At 43.0% G+C, this 27598-nt stretch overlaps 1 protein-coding gene and 1 long non-coding RNA gene across 9 annotated transcripts in view; one reads left to right on the forward strand and one right to left on the reverse strand.

Moving 5' to 3' along the window:
• Positions 1-10865, forward strand: part of GPM6B (glycoprotein M6B) — a 146455-nt gene extending 135590 nt beyond the window's left edge. For 5 of the 7 annotated variants that reach the window (XM_081809163.1, XM_081809167.1, XM_081809166.1 and 2 more), the window contains 4 exons: positions 2972-3143; positions 5009-5082; positions 5976-6041; positions 8888-10865. In XM_081809163.1, coding sequence (XP_081665289.1) covers positions 2972-3143; positions 5009-5082; positions 5976-6041; positions 8888-9037 — 462 coding nt within the window. In that variant the 3' untranslated portion in view covers positions 9038-10865. Of the gene's footprint in view, positions 1-2971; positions 3144-5008; positions 5083-5975; positions 6042-7402; positions 8604-8887 lie in introns of those variants that run through there. The other 2 variants (XM_081809164.1, XM_081809168.1) reach the window with 1 other exon arrangement.
• On the reverse strand, positions 1-27167 carry LOC145717895 (uncharacterized). Of its 2 annotated transcripts, XR_014141398.1 has the most exons (7): positions 24679-27167; positions 18353-18466; positions 13692-15328; positions 13313-13444; positions 12134-12248; positions 5262-11477; positions 1-2150 (listed from the first exon to the last, which is right to left on the reverse strand). It is a non-coding gene; the product is annotated as an uncharacterized LOC145717895 (long non-coding RNA). The 2 variants fall into 2 exon arrangements; XR_014141399.1 differs by lacking the exons at positions 13313-13444; positions 13692-15328; positions 24679-27167 and having other exon boundaries at positions 18353-24660.
• Positions 27168-27598: the final 431 nt, after the last annotated feature.

Genomic DNA, 27598 nt, shown 5'->3' on the forward strand with positions numbered 1-27598 from the left:
CTTTTACATGTTCAATTTTATTGAAGAAAAGCTCTGTTCCCAAAAAGTTGAAAAGCCACGCTGGGTACCTTGAACACGGGTTGGCTTCATACAGGCATCCCTCGCGTTATTGGACTTCATTACACACGGAAGGGTTGCAGCAATCCTGTGCCCAGCAGGTCTGTCGGCACCATTTTTCCCAAAGTACTTGCCTGTTTCGTGTCTGTCACATTTTGGTAATTCTTACAACATTTCAACCTGTTCCGTTATTCTGTGTGTCATGGTGATCAGTGCTTTGGGGTGCCCCAAACCGCACATATGTAAGATGGCAAACTTAACTAATACATGCTGTATGTGGTCTGCCTGCTCCCCAGACTGGCCATTCCCCCCACCCCCATCTTCCTCCCTCGGGCCTCCCTATTCCCTGAGACACCAAAGTATTGAAATCAGGCCAATTACTAACCCTACAATGGCCTCTAAGTGTTCAAGGGGAAGGAAGAGTGACGCGTCTCTCACTTTCAACCAAAAGCTAGAAGTGACCAAGCTTAGTGAGGAAGGTAGGTCGAGAGCCCAGATAGGCCGAAAGCTAGGCTTCTTGTGCCAAACAGCCAAGGAGTGAATGCACAGGAAAGTTCTTAAAGGAAATGAAAGGTGTTAGTCCAGTGAACACACAAGTGATAAGAGACAGTTGTAGTGCTCTGGACAGAAGGGCAAACCAGCTGGAACATTCCTTTAAGTCAAAGCCTAATGCACAGCAAGGCCCTAACTCTCTTCAGTTCTGTGAAGGCTGAGAGGTGAAGAAGCTGCAGAAGGAAAGTCTGAAGCTAGCAGAGGTTGGTTCATAAGGTTTAAGGAAAGAAGCCGACTCCATAACATCAGAGTGCAAAGTGAAGCAGCACATGCTGATGGAGAAGCTGCAGCAAGTGATCCAGAGGATCCGGCTCAAGTGACTGGCAGACAACAGATTTCCCATGTAGAAGAAACAGCCTTCTACTGGAAGAAGATGCCCCTTAGGACTTTCACAGCTAGAGAGAAGTCGTCAATGCCTGGTTTTAAAGTTGCAAAGGGCAGGCTGAGTCTCTTGTTAGCAGCTGGTGCCTAAAAGGGCTACTGATAAAGCAGTAGTGCCAGTACTGGAGAGGATTACGTCCATTTCGGAAAGAAGTTCTCTGGGTAAAGTGCCCTCAACCAGCACGGCGTGCTGCAGGGAAATCCTGAGTGAAGGGAAGAGTCAGCAATGCAACGAATTTCATTGCTGATCAGCCAGCAGCCAGCATCAAGCCCAGACCCTCCACCAGCTGGAAGACTGACTCACTCAAAGCTCAGATGATGGTTAGCAGTTTTTAGCAATAAAGTATATTTTCTTGAAGGTCGGGACCTTGTCTTTTCTGGACCTAATGCTCTTGCACACTTAACAGACTACAGTATAATGAGAACTTTGCACTGGGAAACCCCAAAATTAATTTGACTCGCTTTCTTGTGATGGTCTGGAACCAAACCGCAGTATCTCGGAGGTATGACTGGACCTTCAAGGGAACCATGGAGCAGACCTGCCTTGGAGCATGTTAGGAAGTCGGAGGTGACCGGGGAGCCCTGACGACAGCTGGGGCAGACGTGCTCCCAACAGAAAGCTCCGTGAGCCCTGTCCACCCGGGACAGCGGAGCTGCCCTTGGTTCACCAGCAGGCCTGGTGCTCACCGGTCCCTGATGCGAAGCTGCTGCTGGGCGGCGCGCTCAGGAAGCGCCTGTGAAGGCCTCAGGCCGCCAGGCCAGGAATGGTCCGCAGGGGGCGCTCTCCACAGGCCTGCCCTGCGGAGCCCTGACCACCGCTAGAAGGCAATGTTCACGTCTTTGTGGAGTTACTAAGAAGAAAGGATTCCTTTGAAGGGTGGGTAAGAAAACCCAGCCTAGTCTGGAGCAGCCCATCCATAAGCGCAGGGGCAACAGGGAGTGAGAAACGGCTGAAATCGGTTTCTTTGAATGTCTTTAGAAATGCAAACGCTTCTGTAAGTATGAATGCCCTTGCAATAAAAGCAAAAGCACTGACCCGACTTCAGCCGGGGCGGCCGGGGGCGGCCTGTGTGAGCCCGCCCCCCAGGCGGACCTGAGACCCTCCAGCTCTTCCTTGCAGTACGGAAAGTGAGACTGAGTCTGCAGGTCTTCAGCACCGCCTGAAAAAAACAAAAGCCAAATTAGATTTCCAGCGTGTCGCCCACAAGCTCTGTGGGTGCATGTTCTGAAAATATGAGTACCATGACATGCCGTTTTTGGAACAGCCTTTCCACGTTCTGTGCACACTGGCAGTCAAGGCAGGTTAGGAAGTAAAGCGAAGCCAGAGGATGCCATTCTTCCTGAGGCTGGCCATGGCCCCGTGTGCGGAACCGGATGAAGAGCGGCCGTGTGCGCAGAGCTGCTGTGAATCTTCCAGACGAGAAACGGGAGAGGGAGATGGGAATTGTATCTGACACTGTGCCTTCAGCTTGTGTTCAGACTGCAACCTAATGCGTTCAGTGATTTCTCGGGACTGGGAAACCAGGGAAGTTCCTTTTGAGAAAGGGCTTCCTGTTGCACTTGTAACTGTACCACGCACACGTCGTATAGAGTAAAGGCCCGTGAAAGCAGCCCGCCACTCAGCACGGTAAGTATGGGAAAGAGCGGCAGGGAGGCAACCACCACGACTTCGCTCTGCAACCTTGGACCAGGGAGATCACGGCTGGGGGAGCCAGCTCCTGAGAGGGGGACCTGCACAAAGTCCCTGAGGTGGCTTTGGGCAGTCACATTCTCCATCGTGCAGCTCTAGAGAGCATGACGGCCCCGGCCCAGCCCTCGCTTCTCCTCTCCCTTGTCACTTTGCCAGGCGCTCTGGTGGCCCAGGCGGTGCCGGGAATGCAGGCCACGGGTTCGGTGTCCAGCCAGAGCTGTGGAAGCATTTTGTCCCCAGGTGCTGCACCCTGCCCCCCTTGGTGATGATTCTTTCTCCTTCTCGGCTCAGTTCGTGTTCCTCACCTACGTGCTGGGAGTGGCCTGGCTGGGCGTGTTTGGCTTCTCCGCCGTGCCCGTGTTTATGTTCTACAACATCTGGTCAACTTGTGAGGTCATCAAGTCACCCCAGACCAACGGCACGGCCGCTGTGGAGCAGATCTGCGTGGATATCCGACAATATGGTACCGTCTCCTTTCATTGCCCCGCTGAACCTCTACCCTCTTGGTGCAGTTGTCTGCACCTTAGCGATTACATGGGTGGCTTTTTTAATCATTGTGATCGCTGTCATACGTTCTTCTGTTGGAATAGTACATACTCTTAACGTATGCTCTGTTTTCTGGAGGGAAAGATCACTTAGGCTCTTAGTTGTAATGCAAATTTTGGTTGCATTTTCAAGTATGTAGTAAAGGAAACTTTTTGTACTGTATTATTATCAAGGAGCAGTGCATTATAACCAGACTTCTGGACATCAAAAGATTACAGATTTTTTTTTTCAATTTCTTTTCAGTTTTGTACCATTCAACTCTTTATCCAAAATATTGTATATACACTGTAGTCCAATTAATTTCCATGTCCCACTCTTCAAATCCGGTCTTTTAAAATGACCAACTGCTTAAACTTCATCTGTCCTGGAAACCACAACAAAATCCAGACATATTTTAAAGTCATCAGACTGAACTCTATAAAAGCCGACTGTTGGAAACCCCTTCAAACCTATTTTCTAATGAATGGGATACTCGCAATAGGCAGCTAACGTTGGTTCATTTTGACAAGCCACAGAAGGGGCCATTGCTCCTCCTGCCAATTAAACGGAGAGGCAGCCTCCTAAGTAAGGAGTTTAATGAGTGCTTCTCGCCAAGATGCTAGGGAATCGTGTTCCTGGCAGAAACAGCGAGGCGGGGGGTGGAAAGAACTTTTCATTAAAATTAAAGACAAGATTTCTCGGGAGAGAGGACTATTTCATTTGTGATTCTTGTTTTTCCCATGTGGCTTGGCTTCAACGTCTTCTCTTACAACCTAATGAGAGACTTGGACTGCCCATTGGAGTACTGTTTTCTCATAAAGAGCAAGATTCAGCCTCACTGGTGGTTTGAAAACAGAGCATAAAGATGATTTTTTAAAGTATTTGTAATTTCCTTATTAAATATTTTCACTAAACACTTTTGGCTATCAGTGATCCTAGTTTTAAGTGTTCTATATTTGAAATCACTAGTTTCACTGACCCCATGAGGACTTGTCATTTCCCATTCTCCTAAAGCATCTCTTGGCCCATGTAAGGGATAAGGGACTTTTTTTAAGATTGATTTATTTATTTGGCAGAGAGAGGGAGGCACAGTGAGAAACAGGCTTCCTGCCGAGCAGGGAGCCCGATGCGGGGTTCGATCCCAGGACCCTGGGATCATGACCTGAGCTGAAGGCAGACGCCCAACGACTGAGCCACCCAGGCGCCCCGGGGATAAGGGACTTTTTAAAGAAAGCCTTCCTTACCTCCGGGGAGAAGAGTAACTCGAGCTGTGTTTAATCTTTAAAAGCACACACCTACTACATGGTGACACGGAGAACAGCAACCCGGTGGGCCATGGCGTGGTAGAGAGGAGTCAGGGTTCCAGTGGGAGACACGGGGTAGGGGGGATGGACTCCACAGTGTTTCCCTTTTTAGATTTCCAATTGGATTTTCAATCCCAATGAAAATGAATATAAAAGACCTACAAAATCCAAATTACCTCTAGACTCCCCAGTTCGGGACTTTAGTAGGAAGTCCACAGACTGGGAAATGCTGTAGGGGGGTGGGGGTTCTACACCTTTAATTTTTACAAATAGGAGGTCAACTAAAGCGAGCACAATTGGTAGGGAAAACAAATCCGGTCTTAAGGCTCTTATGGACTAGTTGACTTTGCTCTCGTGCTGCTAAGGAGGACTTCTTACTGATTCTAAACAGCCTGGTCTGCAGAGGGCAGGGCTGTCAAGTGTGGATGAGGACCAGTGAGAGCACGGGGCACTGTGGGGGCCGCTGATAACTAACATTCTGTTGGGATTCACTTCACAGGTATCATTCCTTGGAATGCTTTCCCTGGGAGAATCTGTGGCTCCGCCCTTGAGAACATCTGCAACACCAATGAGGTAAATAAACCCTTCGCCTGTCAGGGCCTGGACACGGTCCCCTAGCAAAGCAGGCTGAGGAAAGGGCCCTCTGAGGTAGAAAGAACAGGAGATGGTGCAAATGCTAGTAAGGGAAGCTTTTCTTTGCAGACTTTTTAGATCAAACAGTCTGTCTTTACCCCCATTCATGCATTTTTTACCTAGAAAATGCCCCCTTTCCCATGGTCCAGCCGGTTCAGTGAGGATCCTTAGCACTCAGAGAGCTTTCTCCTTGGGCGATAATTTGAGAGTGGTCCTAGTCTCATCCATCTGAAAATACATGTAGATTCTTTTTCACCTTCACATAGCTTTTCAAAGTAGGACATTCATCACAGAACAAATGCAGGTTCATTTTCATGGAAAAGATCCCCTTGAATTTGTATAGAAGCCCAGTTTCTCTAAATCTAATCACAGTTGATCACTGCTTCACTCTTAACTAGCAGAATATCCTAACCCACTTTGGTTTGAAATCAGACCTTGGACTATTCTTTAGGCATTGGTTTGTAACTGTTCATAAAAGAACATTTTTTTTAAGTGCACTAGTGGGAGCTTGCATACTTAAGAGAATCCGAGCCTGCTTTGGGAAAGCAGTGAGTTACTGAAATGTCAGCCAGTTTGCGTATCCGTACCAGGGCCTGGTTCCAAGCAGGGGCTCCCAAAGGTGACGGCACAGAGCAGTCAGCGAGGAGAATTATCCTCACGGCGGAGGCCTGGCTACTGCCGCTTACTTGGTCACGGGTCCAGCCCGGGCATCAGGAAGCTTTAGAAGTGCCCCCGTCAGGGGCAGGCGGTGGGCAGCTGGGGCGTGCACACAGGACGGGGGGACGCCCGTTCCTTCCACAGCCAACGCTCACCTGTGCCCTGTTCTTCTCTAGTTCTACATGTCCTACCACCTGTTCATCGTGGCCTGCGCCGGAGCTGGTGCCACTGTCGTCGCCCTGGTGAGTAGCAACGGCCCCGGGCCCGGCCTAGCGCAGCTCCCCGCTCGAGGCTCCAGCGCCAGATTTGCCTTCCGGCCATACCGTCCGGAGCGCAGCCCTGGCTCCATCTGGGCTGGAGCGCAGGCAGTCCCGGTTGCCTGTCTGGGCCCGGAGGGATCTGGATTCTGTGGGAAGAAGAGAGGGCAGCTGAAGCTGGGCCGCCCGTTACCCAGGCCTGGCCTAGGCCAGGGGTGCATATTCCGCCCTGACTTGCAGGACTTGGGTCACTGACAGCTACTCGTGGGAGGCATTACCCATTTCTTTGGCAAGAAATCTTAATTTCCAAGTGGAAATATGTACTTATACACCTACATACCTCTACGGTTGAGCTTGTTCTATAAAGCCTCCTGCAACCCTGAGCCACTGTTTCTAGAGGGAAACACAGGGTTCATTTTCTGCCAGCGCCTGGTCACACCATTTGTTGTCAAACGGAACAACACCTAACCTTGCTTCATGTGGTTTTGTTCAAAGACATCGTATTGAGTAGAGACCACAGCTGTATTAACAGTGAACTCCCGGTCTCAGCACTGTAGCAGCTCCAACCTGAATGAAGCCCCGTGGCCCCTCCGAGCCTTCTTGCTCTCTGGAGGCTGTCGAGAGCCCTTCATTCAGCACTACGGTTAGGAAACATCACAAAACGCCGTAGCACTAACTAGCCCGCACCAAGGCTGCTCGGCTACAGTCCGAGACAAGCAAGCAGCGTGGTGCCTTGGTTGACCGCAGCTGGGAGACTAAACCTCTGCCCCACTCTGCGTGTCCCCCAGTGACCATGGCCGTGCCATAAGCAGTGATGGTCGCACGAAGGGAAATGGGCGCACAGGGAAGCCACAGCTAACAAGGAGCACCTGTAAAGGGCCCTGGGATTCTGTGGGCCTCCGCGTGTACAGCTAGAAGTCGGGAGGGCTCGGTTTGGGATTTCGAGAGCTCTAGGATTGGCAGACCCAGAGGGAAATGGCATGAGCTTGGAAGAGAGTTCCTCCTTACTAGGCCCTGCAGAGAACGGCCCGTGCCATGCCGGCGGCGACCTGTGTGCTTGCTGAGCTAGGGGCCGGCCGAGGAGGCAGGCTGGGGCAGACCAGGGGACACGGGGCCTGGAGCTTCATGGCTCAGGCTGCTGCCCCGGCGCTCTGATTCTTTCAACACCTCCAAGTCTTCGTAATAAACGGCCTGAGGGCAGAGGCCAGGATTAGCAGCGTGTACGTGAAGTGAGAGGAAGTCGGTGTGCTACATAGGAACCCCTTCCGGGTGATAATAAACGGGAAAGCAGCCACGCTGGGGGGACTGCCTGTATCTTACTGTCGTGTTCTGTTCTCTTCCACCAGCTGATCTACATGATGGCTACTACCTATAACTATGCCGTCTTGAAGTTTAAGAGTCGGGAAGATTGCTGCACTAAATTCTAAATTGCTTAAGGCCAACAAGGAGCTGTAGGGAGCTCTCCTCGGTAGCCTGAAATCTCCCTGACGCCCCAGACTAAAGCCGAGTCTAGGTTGCTGCAGTTTGGTGACAGTAATTTGTAAATAGCTTTAGTCTACTCATTTTGCATTGTAGCCTAATTAGATGCCTTACCCTGAGTGAATTACAAAATGATGAGATCTGGCTATTTCCACGTTGTGAAAAGAATTCAGTTATGTACTGACCTTGGTGAGCATCCGTTAAAAAAAAATAATTCTCTTGAACTTTGAGCAGTTTCTCTAAATGAAGTGTTAAAACTTTGTAATACCTGCCTTGTCCGTTATTGTTGCTTGCTTGATAACCAATACCAGTGCTGGAGAGATGGCAGAGAGATGCGTTTTCATCTGGATTTTTTTTGTTTTCTTAGACTCTGGAAAAAAGGCAAACATATTTTAAATTTGACTAAAACTTTTTTTTCTGATTACATGGCTCACTACCAAATACATGCCCCTCCAATTAGCCTGCCAGCTAGAGGACAATGTGAAGAATAAAGGGCACCCCGTTACCTTCTGTGAGACCAGGATCTGTACGTGGGGTGTGTGTTCTCTCTGCACCACCCAGTCACCCCTTACCTGGTGGTGTTGTGTTCCCGGTGCGGAGCCCCTGATTCCTCATAGCCAGGTCTCACACCGCACATCAGATTCATTGTGCCTGGATCTGAAAGTCTCAAATACGTTGAAAAGGAAATAGGAGGAACTGGAGATGTAGATTTTGGAGGAAAATGAGTGGGCAAGAAGTGTTGGCTGCCCCCACTGTAAAGAAGAAGGATTTGTACATTTGGGACCTGCACTCATGGCAGTCTTAGAACGAAAACTGGAGGTGCGCCCCTAAGCACATGCTCACACAGATTGCAGGCTGTGCTTAGAGGTCTTAATTTTCCCATGTTAACTGTGTAGTTGATGAGTTACTCAAAATAAGTATCATTCACTTGTAGGCCTTTGGGGAACTGATTTTTATCCACAGAGAGGGAAGACCTTTGCCCCGCACTGATTTTAAAATAAGCACACCAGGTGTTTCCGAACGTCTATGTTAGTTGTTAAAATTACTCCCAAAATGGGGGGGGGGGGGGGAGTAAAAACCACTCTCTCCTATTTCATTTTTGCTTTTTCTTAACAATAACTTTGGCCATTTTTTTCAGTTCATCGTGTTTGTATACTAACTTTTCTTCAGCCTCTTACTCTTAAGCATACTAGTGGAGCATGCTTCCAGAATCTGATGGCTCTGACAGCAGAATGAGAATTAATACAGAATAACCCTCTCCCTTTTGATAGTAAAAACCGTCTAATCTGCCTAGCAGCTTGCTTTGCCTTCTGACATGCTCACTAGCCATCATGCTCACCCTTCTTTTCCAGATCCACTTCCTCATGATACTGTCTTCTAACTGGGCTTACTTAAAGGATGCAAGCAAAATGCAGGCTTACCAGGATATCAAAGCAAAGGAAGAACAGGAACTGCAAGATATTCAGTCTCGGTCAAAAGAACAACTCAATTCGTACACATAAATGTTTGCCAGAGTGTTACGGCCGACGAATTGACCGCTCTGCCCACTCCTGAGACAGCTGCCCTGCAGTACAGATGTGTACCCCACCAAACAAGCTAAACACTTCCCTGTCCGGCTCGAGCTGCTGGGGTGTATTTCCAGGAACACCTTCCAGCAGGTCAAGCTTTTTCTTTAGAGCAGATATTGGAGGTTTCATGTTAGCCATTTTAAAAGGCAACACTTTGAGAAAAGGATGGTTGATCTTTCTGAAATTGGTGGCATGTTCAGGTTTATCGGTAGAGCGATCCTACCAGGAGAGGCGACGGGGAGCTGGCCTATTCCTTGAGAGGGACCGAGGCTGTGCCGGCATCAAGGAACGTGACCATCAATTCACATACGCCATCTGTCCTGCAGTCACTTTACCCATATAGGGAATAAAATGGAATTGGGCTGGGGGGCGTTCCATTTCTGATAGCTGACATTTATTAAACTTAGGCTCAAAGATAATGTGATTCTTAACAATTGACTTTTTAAAATTAGCTGCCTTCCCTACCCCTTGAGTCCAGGCCACATTAATTTCCTGATCCAATTAGAAATTTTTCAATAATGCTAGAAGGAACTACTATAATTCTGCTACACGTGCCACTGAAGAAGCTGGATTCGGACTCCTTGACAAGCTTTCCAAAATCAATTTCCTAATAGATTTCCTTTAAATAAAATGGCCCAGTCGTCATTCTTCCTGGGAAATAAATGTCAGCTCTGCCTTAATGAGTATTTGTTTTAAATCTCTAAGAACTTATTTTACAACAGGAGAGCCAAATCCTTCATAGACTTTTGTTCCACCAAGGTTTTTCTTAATTAAGAAGTGTTACCTTATTAAAATGACCACCATTCTAAACCATTTTTATGTGGTCTGAATAGCAAGTTTACAGTTTCGTACCAACGATCTAAAACCTAATTACAAATAGACCGCAGACCTCCTCCTTTTATAGACTTGAATACTTAAGTAATTTCAATTAGGGTTGGTATTTATTTCATTTTTTAAATCTTTCCTGGAATAATAAAAGTCGGACGTTCAGCAAAAAAACACCTGCTTGAGTTTAAGCCATTTTCAAAAGAAACTTGCCTTCTAAAGCATTGTGTTCCAGAACATTAAGTGATTATAGGTATTGGGTATTAGTGACGGTAAGCTTTGTGTTGTTCTTTATGAAATGATACATATAACTGTCGGGTGCATCAGTGCTTTTTAAAAGGGGCTGCATAATATAGGGTTAACCATGTATATTCGTGTTAAGAAGTAACTTGTGGTTTGGCTGTTTCCTGGATTTTAAAACATATACATGTGCAGAAATGTATTAAAATGAAAGGAAGCATACCTTTATCAAGATGCTATTAAAATTGAACTTCAAGTATAATATTTCATTTGGATTCTTTTTGTTGTTGTTAATGCCTAAAAATGCCTATTTGGATCTTGACCTTTTTTTTTTTTTTTCAATTGGGAGAAGCTCTCTTTTGTGTAGAACAGTTGTTCCAGAATAGCTTGTTTTGTTTTCCTGTTGCATGACAGACTTAAATTTTTTTTTTCCAGCAGTGGAGGTGCTGTTAGAGTCCAGTGTTCTAGAACAGGCAGTGTCTCAAGCCTAATTTTACTTTTCTAATTCTGGTAGCTATTACCAGGAATTTTTGAAAGTTTTGTTTAAGTAGTCTAATATTTTTTATGTAAAGAGCATTAAATTTTGCTATGTATAAATTTTTGTAACCTAACAGTGAATCAATATTTTCTATCAGTGCCAAGGGCTTCCTGTAGTTCTATTCAAGTGTTACAATAAATATTTGTAGATAATAGTCAATACTTGTGTATGCTTATTTTAAAGAGCTATTTAGGTGGAAATAGTTGTGGATGTACTAAGAGAAATGCAATAAAAGTATAGCTTCACTCACTTGCCTTTTTACCATACATAAATACTATCTTCCTCTGTCTCTAGTATGGTGTCATTTTGCAATAGTACGCATTATCAAGATTTCACATGTGTTTGGAAATCGTGTTTACAGGGGGATGCTACCACCATCTCTATAGTTCTGTGAAGTATAGAAATTTTCTGACTAGCGTCCACAAATGAAAGCAATTATACCTATGGGATTAACACAAAGCTTAAGTGTGGGGAAAGAAAAAACGATGTCGAACCTTCCGAAGGGTCCATGTACCCCTGGCTCCTTTACAAACCCAAGGTAGAAAAGATCTAGCTCCTAAAAACAAAACTCTAGATCTAACAGCTCTCTAAAGCAGCAGAGCTAAGTTTGTTACTTAGGATTTCATTTTACTATCAGTTTACTTATCTGTTAGCACAATTATGCACTGGGATTTTCGTCATCTGAACTTCCTGAGTAAGGACCAGCTCTTGTCACTTACTGAGACACTGCCGTTTTCTCAACGAGGTGCCACCTCGGGATCCTCGCCCTTCCTTCACCCTCGGCAGGAAAAAATCAGGACCCCGATTAGTATGCTCTTTGTCCCACTACTTTAATACCTTCTGTTTTTGTAGCATTTTGTGCAGTTAAGTTACATAACAAACTGTGTAAATCCTGTCTAGATGAGATCATAACCAACAGCCACCCAGGCGCCCCACATGCAGTCTCTGAATAATTGACAGTGATCCTGCCACAGAGTACAGGAACCTCTAGAGGGTGCAGTAGCAATTTTTCATTTCTCTAACTCGGCCTTGTGAAACTCGACTTTCAAATTGGTAAAGAGATGAAAATAAAGTCACAATTTAAGTCCATTAAAAAATGACAACTAAAGATTCCACAATAAAAAGCTTGAAAAAAAATCCTTTCAGGGCTTTTTAATGCTAGGATAGTCCTACTTTTAGAAGATTTAAAAGAAACGATCCCTTTGTTAGTATCTTCTCCTAAAGCACGACCTCTTTCTCTAGTCAGTGCAGGGTTCATCTGTTCTCAGATGTTTGTGCAAAATTTCAAAATGAGTGTTAGGATGAATAAAATTACAGAAAGTTTTGAGGAAACAAAAATACAAAAAAGTCAGGTTGGCCCAAGAACATCCTTTTTCCAACCTGTCCCCCAGCCTTCCTCACTGTTTTGATATTTGAACTTGACCCACCTGGGGAAGATTTGAACAAAGATGCATTCAGGGGGTCTTGTCCAGGTGGGAGCGGGCAGGGGAGTTCTCACATGACACATCACACATCCATAGCCCTTCTAGAGGATGCAGCCATCTGAAAAGGTATATAAGAAATGTCTTCTCTTTAAATGGGATTGGTCCTGATGTGGAATATTAAGAATGCTGCTTAGAATTTAAGTTGACTGAAAAATCAAGCTATAAAACAAGTATGCAATGAGTTACTTATACAAGGTCTTTGAAAATACAAGGGGGGGGAAACTGAGTCACATCAAAACGTGTTAAGAAATTAGCTGAGGGTTCTGGCCCAAGATGGTGACACAGGAGGCCCCTGAACTCCTCCCCAGAATACAGCAAATGTGCCACTACACCCAGATTAATTTTTGATGCAAAAAATCCAACTAGCTGAGCTACTCTTACACATTTGGCAATCAAAAAAATATACACACTGAAATGGGCAGGAAAAGCTGAGCCAAGTCCTCACCATAAACCCCAACCCCAACACGATGCCACAAAATCAGCTGGAAGCTGCCAACTGCAAGGTTCTCCCTGAACGTTTAGACCCCACATTTAGCACCTCAACTTTTAAAACTGAGAGATGGGTCCCTAAAACAGCTTTTTTTTTTTAAAAGATATTATTTATTTATTTGGGAGAGAGACAGAGACCGAGAGAGCACAAGCAGGGGGAGAGGCAGAGAGAAGGAGAAGCAGACTCCCTGCTGAGCTGGGAGCCAGACAGGGGCTCGATCCCAGGACCTGGAGATCATGACCTGAGCCAAAGGCAGACACTTAACCATCTGAGCCATCCAGGTCCCCAAAAAAACCTAATTCTTAAAGCCAGTAGGGCTTGTATCCACGAGACCAGACCCTGAAAACTAACAAAGAAATGGTGCTTAACCAGCCCTAGAGGTCTAGCTCCTGATCTTTCCCCGAAAAGGATCTGGTTGCATATATTAAAAGCTGTTGCATCAGAGTCCAGCTTCTACACTGAGCACACCTCTAGGGGCTGCCTCCTATTGCCAGCAGAGAACAGGGAAGCCAGTGGATGCCTCCTCCATCTGCTCCCCTCTAGCCCACTCCAAAGCACCCATATCTCTCTGGAAGGTTATGCACATTGTGCCTCAGTTTTAGTAGCTGCCACCCAACATATCCCTGGAATACCTGGCTCTGAGACCCAATGCTGCTTGCATTCAGGAGTTCCACGGGACTGCAGCAAAAAAAAAAAGCAGTTTTTAATGGGCGCAGGAGCAACACTCCCCCAACTCCCCCACCTCCCCAGCCGTGGCTAAATACCTCAGCCAAGGGCGCCTGGGTGGCTCAGTTGGTTAAGCGACTGCCTTCGGCTCAGGTCATGATCCTGGAGTCCCGGGATCGAGTCCCGCATTGGGCTCCCTGCTCGGCAGGGAGTCTGCTTCTCCCTCTGACCCTCCTCCCTCTCATGCTCTCTGTCTCTCATTCTCTCTGTCTCAAATAAATAAATAAAATCTTTAAAATAAATAAATAAATAAATAAATAAATAAATAAATAAATAAATAAATACCTCAGCCAAGTGCAGAGGAACTTGGCCTAGGGAAGATGGGAAAAACACCCATCTCACTGTTTATCCCAAAAAGAGGTGTAACTTACATATTCTCCCAGCTGCTATCTGAGAATCTAGCTTCTAATCAAACTGCATCTGTGTGCTGTGATCTTACCCACTGGAATGCTAAGCAGTCTTGACAAACACTCAACTAGTAGGAAGCACCAAGAACAAAAAAAGTTGTCGTAGACAATCACAAAAATTTAAGAAGCAACCAAGAGCTTGGGCCAGCCCAACTGAGGAGGTTCACCTCCTACACAAGACCACTCTAGACTGGGATAGGTGGCTGTTTAAAAGGGTAGAAACCAACACACAATGAAGGAAAATGAAGAGATGGTGGAGTATGTTCTAAACAAAAGAAGAGAACTCCAGAAACAGACTTTAATGAAATAGAAATAAGTGACTTACCTAAGAGTTCAAATTAAGTTATACAGATGCTCATGGGGGTCAGAACAACACATGAACAAACTGAAAATTTCAACAAAGAGAAAATAAGTATCAAACCATATAGCTGAAGAACACAACAACAACTGAAAAATTCAGTAGAGGGGTCAACAGCAGACTAGATCAAACAGAAGGAAGCATCAGCAAACTTGGAAAACAGGCCAGTGGAATTCATCCTGTCAGAGAGCCCGAAAGCCTGAAGTTCCAAAAAGTATGAATCTAAAGAAATGCACACCAAGACACAGTATAATTGAAGTGTCCAAAGTTAAAGAATCTTAAAGCAGGAAAAGAAAACCTTGTAACATACAAAGGAAACCCCATAAGCCTACCAACAGATTTGTCAGCAAAAACTTTGCAGGCCAGAAGGGAGTGGTATGGTCTGAGCCACCCAGGCGCCCCCCAGCCTTACATGTTAAAGGTAGTTCTTCAAGCTGAAAAGATGCTAACTAGCAACAGGAAAATCTATCAAAGTATAAAACTCACTCATAAAGGTAAACATACAGTTAAATTCAGAATACGCTAATGTTGTAACAGTGTTGGGTAAATCACAACTCTAGTGTGAAGATTAAGAGACAGGGGCACCTGTGTGGCTCAGTCATTAGGCATCTGCCCTCGGCTCAGGTCGTGATCCCAGGGTCCTGGGATCAAGCCCCGCATCGGGCTTCCTGCTCCGCGAGGGGCCTGCTTCTCCCTCTCCCACTCCCCCTGCTTGCGTTCCCTCTCTCGCTGTGTCTCTGTCAAATAAATAAATAAAATCTTAAAAAAAAAAAAGATTAAGAGACAAAAGTACTAAAAATAACTATACAATTTGCAAAGGAATATCAAAAACAAAATGTGGAGGCAATGTATAAATGTAGAGCTTCTGTATATGTTCAAACATAAGTTGTGAGCTTAAAATAGACTACTATAGGGGCGCCTGGGTGGCTCAGTCAGTTAAAACATCTGACTCTTTATTTTGGCTCATGTCATGATCTCAAGGTTGTGGGTCTGAAACCCGCATTGGGCTCCACGTTCAGCAGGAAGTCTGCTTGAGATTCTCTCTCCCTCTGCCCACTGCCCTGCTTGTCCACTCTCTCTCAAATAAGTTTTTTTAAAAAAATAGACTGTTATACATACCTTGTTTGTAAGCTCCATGGTAACCACAAAGCAAAAGCCTGCAGAAGATACACAAAAGATAAAACCCAGGGGCGCCTGGGTGGCTCAGTCGGTTAGGTGTCTGCCTTTAGCTCAGGTCATGATCCCAGGGTCCTGGGATCGAGTCCCACGTTGGGCTCCCTGCTCAATGGGGAGCCTGCTTCTCCCTCTCCCTGCCCCTCCCCCTGCTCATACTCTCTGTCAAATAAATAAAATCTTAAAAAAAAAAAAGAAACCCAAGCATACCACTACTGAAAATCATCAAAATACAAAGGAAGAGAGTAAGAGAAAGAAACAAAGGAATTGCAAAACAACCAGAAAACAACAACATGGTGGAAGGAATTCTGCACCTATCGATAATTACTTTAAATATAAATGGACTCAATTCCCCCAATCAAAAGACACAGTGGCTGAATGGATAAAAAACCAAGATCCATAAATATGCTACCTACAAAACACTCACTTTAGCTTTAAGGACACACCAGACTGAAAGTGAAGGGATGGAAAAAGATATTCCAAGCAAATAGCCAAAACAAAGTAGCGGTAGCTATACATACATCAGACAAAATAGACTTTAAGCCAAAAACTAACAAGAGACAAAGAAGTTCATCATATAATACTAAGAGGGTAAATTCATCAAAAAATAGAGCATTTGTAAATACTGATGCACCCAACATCAGAGCAAATAAACATACAAAGCAAATATTAACAGACCTCAAAAGGGAGAATTAGACAGCAGTACAATCACAACAGGGGACTTTAATACCCCATTTTCAAAAATGGAGATCATCCAGACAGAAAATCAATCAATAAGGAAACACTGGACTTCAACAACACATTGGACCAGATGGACTTAACCGACATTTACAGAACATTCCATCTGTTAACCTTAAAAATAAAACAGCCAGTTATTTTACCAGTAAAATGAGTTTATTCAGGAATAGCAGAGGAATTGCAATTTGAGTCATGCAAGCTATAGCAAACCACAGGCAGAGTCTGAAGAACAAAGGAGAGGAAGCTTACAGAGGAAAAAGGAGGAAGAAAGGAGGGAATGCTTTGACCAAAAGTCTCTTGGAGGAAAGCCAGAGTTCAGGGTGGTGACAGGTTTCTCATTGGCTAGGCAACTGCTGGGCAAGGAGAAAACCTTCCTCCTGCTGAGGCAGTAAAGTGAACTTCCTCCTGCCTGGAAATATGAAGTAAGCTGTGATAGAAAGTTCGTGCGTGACAGCTTCCCCTCCAGGGCTTTCGGACTCCATTCTAAATCAAGTTTCCCTTTATTTTCACATTTCCCCCTTTTGATCAAGAGCTTTCTCCAAAAGCATAACTGATCAAGAGTTGAGTTCTCTGTATTAACTGTTTTTGTCCCTTGGTGCCATGAAGGACCTTTCCTGGTTATCACATCCCACATCACAGGGAAAATACATAGCAGTTACAAACCAATAAGGCCCCATTTGAGTAATAAGAAGGTTAGGAGGGAGAACTCTCAGGCATTTCCCATCCAAAGGCTATATCTTGTCAAGGTTGTACACACGAGATCAGCTCGAAGCCCTGAGCCAGTGTCACCTTATAGGGTACATCATTTCTACCAAGGTTTGACAGGCCACAAGTACAAAACTTAAAATTACAGAGTAGAATTAAAAGTAGCAGGACAGGGGCGCCTGGGTGGCTCAGTTGGTTAAGTGTCCAACTCTTGGTTTTGGCTCAGGTCATGATCTCAGGGTTGTGAGACTGAGCCCCACATTGGGCTCCACGTTCAGCACAGAGTCTGCTTGAGAGTCTCCTTTGTTCTTCTTTTTCAAGATTGCTTTGGCTATTTGGGTCTTTTGAGGTTCCAAACAACAGGGAGTATCTGCGATTGCACAAACACCTCCTTGTGTATCAAGTAGGTAATTAAGGGCTATGTGACTGTCCAAAACTACTTCAGCCAATGAGTCAAGTGATCATTGCTGGACGGTTGCTGCTTTGGCTGTGGAGCAGACTAGCTCTCCCAATGGAGGCCTACTTGCAATAATCAGGCATGCCTCCTGGAAGTTCCCGTTTCAGGTGGCTATGGAGGTTTAATGGGGTAGACTACCACTGGAGGCTTCTGATTTATTATGGATGTTGACAGCAACAGTTAAACATCCCATTAAGGACTGACCTCCAACTCGCCAGCTATCTAAACATTCATATGCCCATGGGAAATACCATCCACTGCAAACGAAAATGAAACCAGGTGAAGTACAGAGGTCTCCAGCTAAGGTCTGCTTAGTAATAGATCCATTAGCTGGAATTCCCTGATTGACCTTTTTTCCTTTTAAAGATTTATTTATTTGAAAGAGAGAGAGCATGAGAGAGAGAGAGAGAGAGAGCATGAGCGGGGGGCGGGGAGGCAGAGGGAGAGGGAGAAGCTGACTCCCCACTGAGCAGGGAGCCCGATATGGGACTCGATCCCAGGACCCTGGGATCATGACCTGAGCTGAAGGCAGACGCTTAACCGACTGAGCCATCCAGGCGCCCCCCTGATTGACCTTTTCAAGGCGGAATCAGAGGAATTGGCATGACATTCTGTGAGGTACCATCCCATCCTGAAAGGGTCTTTTCTGAAAGCCTTGCAAAGAGCAACTGGCCCATCTGTATCTCCCTTGCAGGGGAATGGACTGTATTTAGATAGGGAAAAGAATGTGGGGGGTGCAAATGTCATACGATTGGCAGTGATGCAAGTGTCAGGCTGACCTAGTACAATTATGGCTGGAGGAAGTTTGAAACAAGGTGTGAGAACACCTGGCTGTAAATAGCCTAATCCGATAGGTAACACCCATAGACTTGGCAGGCAGAATCAACAGTGGCATTTGGGACTAAGACAATTGGTGACACATAAGACCAAGGGATCTCTGACGTAATGAACCTTTCAGTTTCTGGACAGATTCAACAGTCAGAGAGGTTTCCCCTTTTTGCAATAGATTGGGAAATATGGATCAGGACGCTGTCCTGAACAAGAGAGGAAGAAATTAAATAAGCAGCAGCAGCAGCAAGAAAAAGGCATACAGGCCTGGTCTGGTCACCTTGGGAAAGCAGTCTCCTTTAGCTTCATCTGTTTCAACTTCCAGAATCTTTACTTTCAGGTCACCAGATGGTGTGTGCCCAGTCAGGGTTTGGCACTTGCTTAGATGTGATACCTGGATCCAAGAGCATATTCCTTGAAGTCTGGCAGCACAAGGGTTGGTTAACAGTCCCTGATAGGGCCTTTCCATGGGGCTGAAGTGTCCTTCTGGAGATATCTTTCCCAATGGTAAAATCTCTGGGCTGCAGATTATGACGATGCTTTCATCTCCCAAGAGCACATTGTGGAAGATTGTCCTACCCAAGTGTGATTATCCCCTATGGATTTGATTGGGCTTTTGCAAAACTGAAGTAGATCCCTTTTTACCAACTGTGGATCAAAGGACGCAGGGGGCAAGGTGTACTGGACATCCTGATACAAAAAAGAACAGATTCTCACTGAACTTATGCAAATATATTGTCATGAAAAAGAAGACTAATAAGAGTCTCAGAATTCTGGAGGGATCAGGTAAAGAAAAAAAGATAAATGCTTCAATCATTGGTACCAAATTATTTTAAGTTACAGACAGCTCTTTTAAAAGGAGAAGGGGAAAACGGGGGAGGGTCCTTTAAATCTGGAAAACAAAGCATTAAAGCAATCAGTTTTCCATTAGAGTTTGAGAAATTCTTACCTAGTTCAATGTTATGATCTTAAAGTAATCGAAAACCTGTATTCTAGAGCACCTGTCAAATTCCCTTTTCATGAATCTCTTTGAAGAAGAAACACTTTTGTAGAAACATTTGTCGTAAAGGCATCAGAGTAAAACAATAACCGTAAAGGACAAACAACTTAAAAATGGCCACAATTAAAGACTGATAAGAGTTCACAGACACTTACCAAAGAGACCAGTGATGCAGCTGACAAGTAAATTTGCTTCATTTTGTGACATACATTTATTTTAACTAGTTATTAATGCATTTGAGAAATTAGTTACTATTAATGCTAGTATTAATGCATTTGACAAATTAGTTACTATTTTTTTAAAATTCAATTAATTAACATACAGTGTATTCTTAGTTTCAGAGGTAGAGTTCAGTGATTCATTAGTCGTATAGAACACCCAGTGCTCATTACATCAAGTGTCCTCCTTAATGCCCATCCCCGTTACCCCATCTTCCCGCCCCTCTCCCCTCCAGCAACCCTGTTTGTTTCCTATGGTTGAGAGTCTCTTATGGTTTGTCTCCCTTCTCTGACTATGTCTTGTTTTATTTTTCCCTCCCTTCCTCTATGCTCCTCTGTTTTGTTTCTTGAATTCCACATATGAGTGAAATCATATGATAATTGTCTTTCTCTGATTGACTTATTTCACTTAGCATAATACCCTCTTGTTCCATCCATGTCATTGTAAATGGCAAGATTTCATTTTTTGATAATATTCCATTATACATATACATATATATACACACACACATATATACACACATAACCACATCTTCTTTATCCGTGACATACATTTTAAAATTATGACTGATAACACTGTACCAGGACACATCAGAATTTTTTAAATTTTTGCGAAATTTATAGAACACGCATATTAACATACACCTATACAAACACAAAATAAAGAAGGCTTAGTATTCCTAATTGGACAATGCTTCCCATGTAATTTAACATACCAAATAAGCCTAATTAGTGTAATATCGCTGTTTCTATAGAGAGAGAATGTTTGGAGCTGTTCCAGAGACCCACTAGAAATTCTTATCATGAGTTTGCAGCCAAAAAAATTTCATTTAAAATTTTAATTTTGAGAAGCTTGTCAAGAGTATCGAAAGGTTTGGACACTTGGGTAACAACAGGGTTACAGAAAATTATAAAACAATACTTAATTATCTACTTACCCAAACTGACAAAAAGATTCCAAGTATAAATACAGATCACACAGCTGCAAAAGCTGTAACTTTCTGAATAGAGAACACTCAGCTTTTCTAAGTAATAAAAGATCTGATCAAGATAAAACATAGAGGGTGAGGGATGGGCTAGATGGGTGATGGGTACTAAGGAGGGCATTTATGATTATGAGCACTGGCTGTGAATATATTAAGTGATGAATCACTGAATTATACTCCTGAAACCAACATCACACTATATGTTAACTAACTAGAATTTAAATAAAAATTTGGGGGAAAAAATGCCAAAAAGAATAATAAAAAATAAAAAAGTCAAGTGACTTCCACAAAGGAAAAAAAAAGATAAAACACAGAATCTTTGTTTCCTAGGCAGATTACATTAAAAGTAAAGAAACTTTGTTTACAATTTCTTATTAAGAACAGACCAATAATGTATCACTGTTATTCAACATGGTACTGGAAGTCCTAGTCTCAGCAATCAGAAAACAAAAAGAATTAAAAGGCATCCAAATGGGCAAGGAAGAAGGCAAACTTTCACTCTTTGCAGATGACATAATATTCTATACAGAAAACCCCAAAGACTCCACCAAAAAATTGTTAGAACTCATACATGAATTCAGCAAAGTCACAGGATATAAAATCAATGTACAGAAATCGATTGCATTTCTATACACTAATAATGAAGGAGCAGAAAGAGAAATCAAAGAATCGATCCCATTTATAATTGCACCAAAAACCGTAAGATACCTAGGAATAAACCTAACCAAAGAGGTGAAAGATCTGTACACTGAAAACTATAGAACACTTATGAAAGAAATTGAAGATGATACAAAGAGATGAAAAGCATTCCATGCTCATGGATTAGAAGAACAACTACTGCTAAAAAGTCTATACTACCCAAAGCAATCTACACATTCAATGCAATCCTGATAAAATAACACCAGCGTTTTTCACAGACCTACAACAAACAATCCTAAAATTTGTATGGAACCAGAACAGACCCTGAATAGCCAACTAATGTTGAAAAAGAAAAGCAAAGTGGGAGGCATCACGATCCCAGACTTCAAGCTCTATTACAAAGCTGTAATCATCAAGACAGTATGATACTGGCACAAAAGCAGACATAGATCCATGGAACAGAAGAGAGAACCCAGAAACGGACCCACAACTATATGGTCAACTCATCTTTGACAAAGCAGGAAAGAATATCCAGTGGAAAAAAGACAGCCTCTTCAATAAACAGTGTTGGGAAAACTGGACAGCAACATGCAGAAGAATGAAACTGGACCATTTTCTTACATCATACACAAACAAATTCAGAAAGACCTAAATGTGAGAAAGGAAATGATCAAAATCCTCGAGGAGAAAACAGGCAGCAACCTCTTTGACCTCGGCTGCAGCAACTTCTTAGTAGACACATCTCCGGAGGCAAGGGAAACAAAAGCAAAAATGAACTACTGGGACCTCATCAAGAGGTCACGGTGAAGAAAACAATCAACAACAATAAAAGGCAACTGAAAGAACGGGAGAAGGTATTTGCAAATGACATATTGGATGAAGGGCTAGTATCCAGAATCTATAAAGAACTCATCAGAATCAACACCCAAAGAATAAAATAATCCAGTTAAAAAATGGGCAGAAGACATGAACAGACATTTCTCCAAAAAAGATATACAAATGGCTAAGACACATGAAAAGATGCTCAACATCACTCAGCATCAGGGAAATACAAATCAAAACCACAATGAGATACTACCTCACACCTGTCAGAATGGCTAAAATTAACAACTCAGGAAACAGATGTTAGCGAGGATGTGGAATACTTTTGCACTGTTGGTTGGAAAGCAAACTGGTATAGCCACTCTGGAAAACAGTATGGAGTTTCTTCAAAAAGTTAAAAGTAGAACTACCCTATGACTCAGCAATCACACCACAAGGTATTTATCCAAAGGATACAAAAATGCTGATTTGAAGGGGCACATGCACCCCAATGTTTATAACAGCACTATCAACAATAGCCAAATTACGGAAAGGGCCCAAATGTCCATTGACTGATGAATGGACAAAAAAGATGTGGTATATGGGGACACTGGGCAGCTCAGCTGGCTAAGCGTCCAACTCTTGATTTCTTCTTGATTTTGGCTCGGGTCATGATCTCAGGGTCATGAGATGGAAACCCGTGTTGGGCTCCGTGCTGGGTACAGAGCCTGCTTAAGAGTCTCTCTCTTTCTTGCCCTTTGCCCCAATCCCGCCCCCCTCTATCTTAAATAAATTGTAGTATATATACAATGGAATATTACTCAGCCATCAAAAAGAATGAAATCTTGCCATTTGCAAGTACAAGGATGGAACTAGAGCATATTATGCTAAGCAAAATAAGTCAGTCAGAGAAAGACAAATATCATATGATTTCACTCCTATGTGGAATTTAAGAAACAAAACAGATGAACATAGGGGAAAGGAAGGAAAAATAAGATAAAAACAGAGAAGGAGGCAAACCATAAGAGACTCTTAATTGTAGAGAACAAACTGAGGGTTGCTGGAGGGCAGGTGGGTGGGGGGGACAGGCAAAATGGGTAATGGGCATTAAGGAGGCACTGGTTGGGATGAGCACTGGGTGTTTTATGTAAGTGATGAATCACTAAATTCTACTCCTGAAATCAATACTATACTTTATGTTAACTAACTTGAATTAAAAAAAAAAAAAAAAAAAAGGGAACAGACCAATAATGTAATAAACCTTTTCCTTTTAACAGAGACAAAAAACCACAAATTTTAGTTTTGTACCAGGATACTTTTGGTTTTTATTTTTTTAAAAGATTTGTTTATTTGAGAGAGAGAGAGAGAAATAGTGAGCAAGGGAAGGGGCAAAGGAGAGAATATCCAAGCAGACTCCCAATGAGTGTGGAGCCCAATGTGGGGCTTGATCTCATGAGGCATGAGATCAGGACCTGAGCCAAAACCAAGAGTTGGACGCTTAATGGACTGGGCCACCAGGTCACCCCAGGATACTTTTGATTTATTAAAACTCATTTTTAAATGAATTCATTTTAATCTTAGCCAGCTTGATTACATATAAAATACCTTTCCCAAGATCCCTTTTCCACAAACCTTCTACAACTTTCTTTGTCCACTTCAGTTTGCCCTTTGCTCTTTCCCTTTCCAAAACAGCCAGTTTTCCTTTAGGATAAAAATCACTTTCGGGGAGCCTGGGTGGCTCAATCATTAAGCGTCTGCCTTTGCCTCAGGTCATGGTCCCAGGGTCCTGGGATCAAGCCCCACATCCGGCTCCCTGCTCTGCGGGGAGCCTGCTTCTCCCTCTCCCACTCCCCCTGCTTGTGTTCCCTCTCTAGCTGTGTCTCTGTCAAGTAAATAAATAAAATCTTTGAATAAAAAAAATCACTTCATTTTCCTCATCAAAATACATGTCCATTCCTCCCTTCTTTTACCAAAATCTCACATCCTACTTTCTTTGCACACTTTTCATTTACAGTTGTTTTCTTTCATGCTTATTGTTTCTAACCGTTGTATTCTTACATGTATTTAGCATTCTTAATCCTTAGAATCCTTAATTCCCAGCAAAAACTAAAATGTAAGCAACTGTGGACTGGCAAATTTATGAGCACATTTTATTATTTCTAGAGAAATATAATTATGAGAAACATTTTATTATTTCTAGAACCATGTGCTTTTCTCACAGAACATTTTATCAGCATGGCATGAAGTGTGTTCACTAACAGACCAAAGTACCTTTAGTTTCTCTGTAATAAGAAGCCAAAACTGGATAAATCTATGTTCAGTAATGTTTTAGGATTTTATCTTGTTTAAAAAATTATCCAGATATTCAATGAAATTCCATCATTTAATTTAACTCCGCAAAACTCTCAAGTTTGGAGTTACCAAAAAAGATCTGGGGAAGCTATTTTTAACCACACATGCCATAAAAACATAATTACTGCACTTAAAAACTCTTATCCCATTTTTATCTAGTCATCTTGTTCCCACCAATTATGTTTAGATCACTCACAAAAACTTCATGAGACATTAGACAATGCCAGCCATCATCTTAAGCAAATTTTCTTGCTGACAGATTTTGCAATAGAGATAGCATAAACTTTGACTAATAAACCCAGGTACAATCAAAGTTGTATGTTTGCATTATAGTCAATGTTGATAATTCTAAGACATGTCTGTTTTAATTAAACCAACAAACTAGCTTTTATTTACTGATTATCCCAGAACATGTGAACCCAAAAAACATCTGGGTTAGTTTACTTAATTTATACGTGCACTTATTTTTCTTTAAGCCAATTAGAGCTCTTTACAAATTAATTTTGGCAATACTATCTAAGTAGAAAAATACAGACATACGTAGACATACATAAACAAACACAGAGCTCTTAAGAGCTTTTGTTTAAAAAAAAAACAAAAAACAGGGCACCTGGGTGGCTCAGTTGGTTGGGTGTCTGTCTTCGGCTCAGGTCATGATCCCAGAATTCCGGGATCAAGCCCCACATCAGGCTCCCTGCTCAGCGGGGAGTCTGCTTCTCCCTCTCCTGCTCCCCCTGCTTATGCTCTGTCAAATAAATAAAATCTTAAAAATAAAATTTTAAAAATAAAATAAAAACAAAAAACCTTAGCCATGTCTCAAGTACAAAACTCAAAAGAATAACTGGATCCAAACTATGTTTCTGGAAGACAGATTAAGGTTAGTTGATGGCCAACGTTTGTTTTGTTTTTTAAGGAAAGATTTTTACTTTCATGCAGTTAAGGATCCTTTTTAGAGCTATTTTTAAATCATTTTGTCTTTCAGAAACTTCTGCATACCAAAGAATGCACTCCATTGTCTCTGAGAGGGTTGGGATCCTCTCTTTTTAAGGGTGTCCCTTAAGGTGGATTTATTTAAGTCAAAGTTTCCCCAGAATGGCCATTACAATTCCAAATTATCCGTAAGTTGGCCTATTTTCTCACAAAGGCCAAGAAACTGGTCCAAGGACTAGGGCAAACCCATCTTGCCTTTAGATTCCCTAAAGTGTCTTAACTACAAGGGACCCCATTTTCTAACAGCTGTTCTGAAATACCGGGAATCATGTGTTTCCCCCTTTTGAACAGGATAGGTCACTTACCAGGAAGGTGCAGCAAACAGAAACAGGACAAACAAAAACCAAAGAGTGCTCAACAGGTAGGGTGGTGCCTTCATAAAAACAAAAACAGATATCAAATAAAGTCAGAGAACTCAACCAAGGGAGAGAGCTTGAATCGGAGAGATTTACCCAACCGAAGAAAAAAGAAACGGAAGAAAAAAGACGAGTCAGGGAAGTGCAGAGCACAGGGCTCAAGTGGGTACTGCACACGGTTCTGAGGGTTGTTAGGTCCTCAGGGGTTCATCTCCTTCAGATCCCACTTCTCATCACCAAGTAATTAAACTTTAAAAATAAAACAGCAAGTTATTTTACCAGCAAAATGAGTTTATTCAGGAATAGCAGAGGAATGGCAATTCAGGACATGCAAGCTATAGCAAACCATAGGCAAAGTCTGCAGAACAAGGGAGAGGAACGTTCCTTTATAGAGAAAAAGGAGGAAGTTGGGAGGGGCTGCTTTGAATGAAAGTCTATTGGAGAAAAACAAGAATTTAGGGTGGTGATGATTACTTACTGGCTGAACTGTGGCAGTTTCTCATTGGCTAGGCTATTGCTGAGCTAGAAAATCTTCCTCCTGCTGGAGCAATAAAGTGAACTTTTTCTGGCATAGGAATGAAGTAAGCTGTGATGGAAAATTCATGTGTGGGCACGCTCTCCCCTACAGGGCTTCCCAACTCCATTCTAAGTAAAATTTCCCTTTATTAATTTTCACACATCCAACAGGAGCAGAATACACATTCTTCTCAAGCATACACAGAACATTCTCCAGGATAGATCATATGTTAGGCCACAAAACAAGTCAAGAAATTTAAGAAGACTGAAATCATATCAACCACAATGGTATAAAACTAGAAATCAATTATAAGAATAAAGCTGGAAAATACACAAATACATAGAAATTAAACATTTTTTTTTAATGATTTTATTTATTTGACAGAGAGAGACACAGTGAGAGAGGGAACACAAGGTGGGGGAGTGGGAGAGGGAGAAGCAGGCTTCCCGTGGAGCAGGGCGCCTGACGCGTGGCTCGATCCCAGGACCCGGGATCATGACCTGAGCCGAAGGCAGACACTTAACGACTGAGCCACCCAGGCGCCCCTAAACAACATGTTCTTGACCAACAAATGGGTCAAAGAAAGAGAAACAGAAAAACATCTTGAGACAAACGAAAAAGGAAACATAACATACCAACACTTACGGGATGCAGCAAACGCTCTTCTAAGAGGGAAGTTTATAGCAGTAAATGCCTACATTAAGAAACAAGAAAGAGCTCAAATACAAAACCTACCTTTACATCTCAAGGAACTACAAAAAGAAAAACTAAGCCCAAAACTAGCAGAAAGAAGGAAATACAAAGATCAGAGCAGAAATGAATGAACTAGAAATGAAAAAGACAATAGATCAATGCAACTAAGAGCTGGGTTTTCTGAAAAGATAAGCAAAACCCTTGGCTAGATTAACCAAGAAAAAAAAAAGACTCAAATAAAAGTATAAATAAGAGACATTACAACTGATACCACACAAGTATTATTATGAGCAATTATACCCCAACAAACTGGATGACCTAGAAGAAATGGATAAATTCCTACAAATCTACAACCTACCAAAACTGAACCATGAATAGAAAAATCTGAAGAGACTGGGGTGCCTGGGTGGCTCAGTCAGTTAAGCGTCTGCCTTCAGCTCAGGTCATGATCCTGGGGTCCTGGGATTGAGTCCCACATCTGGCTCCCTGCTCAGTGAGAAGTCTACTTCTCCCTCTGTCCACCACCCCTGCCTCGAGCTAGTGTGTGCTCTCTCTCTCTCTCTCAGATGAATAAAATCTTAAAAAAAAAGAAAAAAAGAAAAGAAAATCTGAAGAGACCAATTACTAGTAAGGTGATCAAATCAGTAATCAAAACTCTCTCCACAAAAAAAAGTCCAGGACCAGATGGCTTCACTGGTGAATTCTACTGAACATTTCCTTTTTTTTTTTTTTTTTTTTTTAAAGATTTTATCTATTTGACAGAGAGAGAGAGACACCTAGAGAGGGAACACAAGAACACAAGCAAGGGGAGCGGGAGAGGGAGAAGCAGGTTCCTGGCTGAGCAAGGAGCCCGATGCGGGGCTCAATCCCAGGACCCTGGGATCATGACCTGAGTCGAAGGCAGACGCCCAATGACTGAGCCACCCAGGCGCCCCTCTACTAAACATTTCCTAAAGAATTAACTCCAATTCTTC

The sequence above is a fragment of the Leptonychotes weddellii genome, chromosome X (genome assembly GCF_054177405.1).
Source record: "Leptonychotes weddellii isolate Sample4059 chromosome X, ASM5417740v2, whole genome shotgun sequence".
In the NCBI taxonomy this organism is placed as follows: Eukaryota; Metazoa; Chordata; class Mammalia; order Carnivora; family Phocidae; genus Leptonychotes; species Leptonychotes weddellii.